Source organism: Montipora capricornis, chromosome 10 (genome assembly GCF_036669925.1).
Source record: "Montipora capricornis isolate CH-2021 chromosome 10, ASM3666992v2, whole genome shotgun sequence".
NCBI classification, from domain to species: domain Eukaryota; kingdom Metazoa; phylum Cnidaria; class Anthozoa; order Scleractinia; family Acroporidae; genus Montipora; species Montipora capricornis.
The window spans coordinates 21,331,051-21,333,550 of record NC_090892.1 but is presented as its reverse complement, the minus strand read 5'-3'; the positions used below and the strand labels follow the sequence as shown (position 1 = coordinate 21,333,550).

The 2,500-nt window shown below is 35.8% G+C and overlaps 1 protein-coding gene across 3 annotated transcripts in view; it reads right to left on the bottom strand.

Annotated features, from left to right (window-relative positions):
- The window catches only part of LOC138021776 (ephrin-B2-like), a 22,802-nt gene that overhangs the window by 14,926 nt on the left and 5,376 nt on the right, over window positions 1–2,500 (bottom strand). The window contains exons 1-2 of one of the 3 annotated variants that reach the window (XM_068868774.1): window positions 2,217–2,500; window positions 1,277–1,457 (exon numbers count right to left, since the gene is read on the bottom strand). The exon at window positions 2,217–2,500 is cut by the window's right edge and continues 88 nt beyond it. In XM_068868774.1, the coding sequence (XP_068724875.1) occupies window positions 1,277–1,422 (146 nt within the window). In that variant the 5' untranslated portion in view covers window positions 1,423–1,457; window positions 2,217–2,500. Of the gene's footprint in view, window positions 1–1,276; window positions 1,458–2,216 lie in introns of those variants that run through there. The other 2 variants (XM_068868775.1, XM_068868776.1) reach the window with 2 other exon arrangements.

Here is a 2,500-nt window from a genome sequence, read left to right as displayed (position 1 = left end):
GAGTCACCAGACAATGGTGCAAAATGTGAGAGGAAGATATTAGCATACAAGAAAAACATGCTGGGCCTCGTTAATAATTTATGTATAAATAAATTTCAACGAGGAGTGTTTTAAAGGGTTTAAAGTTTGAATGCATGTGATGTTTTGATAGGCATGTTTTGATAGGCTGTTTCCCTCGTGAATTATTAATGACTCTTGCAGAAATCAAAAAGCCTATGGTGCTAATCTCAGCCATGCAGATGATAATAACAAACAATTTATTAAAAATACAGGTACACCATTTTTTAAGCAATTATGTACTTGACAAAATTATATTGTGAAGCAGCACTGATTGTAACTTCCCATTTGATAACCATCAGATTTCTCAGTTATTTAAGAGGAAGACTGAATGATCTAAAAAAGATAGTAACTATTTAAGTGAAGATTAATGTAAAGTTCGAGAATTATCTAGTTTATCACATTTTTTGGTCACCAAATTTAATCTGTTGCCATTAAATTTTTATTAGTATCGTACAAATGAGAAAATGATTTTAAGAAAACACACAACCTTTATGATTTTGAAAATATAGTGTACCTTTCGGTAATAAGGAAATGTTGTTTACAAATAGGAAACATAATTGTTCTGGGAAATGTTTGCAGAAACAAAAATATTTGCATTCCGGAAAGCCCAAAAACTTTCCAGTTTTTCTCAGAGACAAGTGGCAAATTAAAGCTGTTTCCCTGTTGTACACCACAAAAAGCATTTCAGGAAAACAATGTTTTTATACAGTCGAACCTCGGTTATCCGGACCTCGAATATCCGGATTTCTCGATTATCTGGACTTTTTCTCTGGTCCCAATTTTGTCATGAATATTTATTAGTCATCATCAAGATCCCTAGCCATATTCTTTTTAAAACTACAGCGTTGAAAAGTAAAGTAAACGCGAGTTTGTTTCTCTTTCAAAGCAGCGCTCGCACACGTCGTAACTAATGCAGAACTTTCGAATGACGGACAGTGAAGATGAAGACCATATTGTTTTCCAAACGATTTGCAAATGTTTTGTTTCACGATTAAATGTCGCTTTCTTAACGTAATCAGTTTTTGTTCCTCATTAATATTGATATTCTCGATTATCCGGACCCTCGATTATCCGGACTATTTCGTGTAGTCCCAACGGGTCCGGATAATCGAGGTTCGACTGTAACAGCTACTGTGTTTCTTCATTCCTTAAAGCAGCTTGACAAAAGCTGTTTATTAGTTATTTTGAAACATGTCGACTGACTGTATATACTTACATAGGATTTTGAGGGGACCAATTGGTTGACACATAATTATCGCTTCCAAGGACAAAGCACAAGTAGTCGAGGAAGCCAAAAACAGAAAGCAATCTAGCAGCCCTCATCATGAACCGATGTGAGGGTGATTTCGTCTCGTGAGTCATGACTCCAGGTGACTCTCAGGTGATTGAACTTTACCCTAGTAAATTAAATTTCAAGTTCAAGTTCAAGTTAATTTACCACACATAAGAGAGCAAAAGGTGTGCTAATAGTAGACAAAGTGGAAAAAACAAACTTTGAATCCTAAAATGAACCCATAATACGAACGACTTTCCTTGCCTCCCTCTTCCTCCAAAGCAATATTGAAACAAACTGCAACTTTTCTGAATGTTCTCCCGGATTGCTATCCGCATTGAAAAGGGGGAGGGGGGGATTATGAATTGGATAGTTTTAACAGATAATCATTTTAATTTAGCTTAGAGTGTCCCAAGACTCTTGTACATGTCCAGGGTTGTAGAATACGGCATGATACAGTTATGGTTTAGTGTCCAATAATTTATTATTATCATCCATTGTGGTTGGGATAGAAGAGTTTGGATGAGGCTATGGAAGTACACAGAAAGTGTCCTCTATTGCTTACATAGAAAAGAGCAATTTCAAAATAATTAAATGCATAAAAACAAGCTCATTGATTATGATAATGATGATAGGAGTAGAGGCCAAAATTTAGGCCTTTTTCAATAATATTAAAATTCAGCTTGATAGTGAGACAGTGAGGACAAAGACAAAGGAAAGTGGATGAGATGTAAATATTTTTCAAATTCATTCCAATGTGTTTCTATTGTTTTGGTCCTCACTGCCTCGATCACTATCAGATGAATATTTGATATTTCGAAAATGGCCTACAGTATGGTGTCCGTGGTCTGCGAGAAAAAAAGGATAATCTTGAATATCTTACCTGATTCGAAATGCCACAAACTGAAATTTCCCAGAAGATAGCCTTTTTGTTTCTTGCGATAACATTAAATTGGCAAGTTCCAAACTGAAATATACAGTAAGGGCTCCAGTTCTCGGCCACTTTTTGTTCAACGTTTATTTTTTGCGCCACAAATGAATCTGAATAAAAAGTAATTGCTTTCAAAGGTAGCTCGATTCCTTGCCTTTCGTCCTGCCGAGTTTTGAGTTTACAGCGACTATATACTGTGAGCAAGTCGAGGTGACACGTAGGTGAATTTGGTTTCC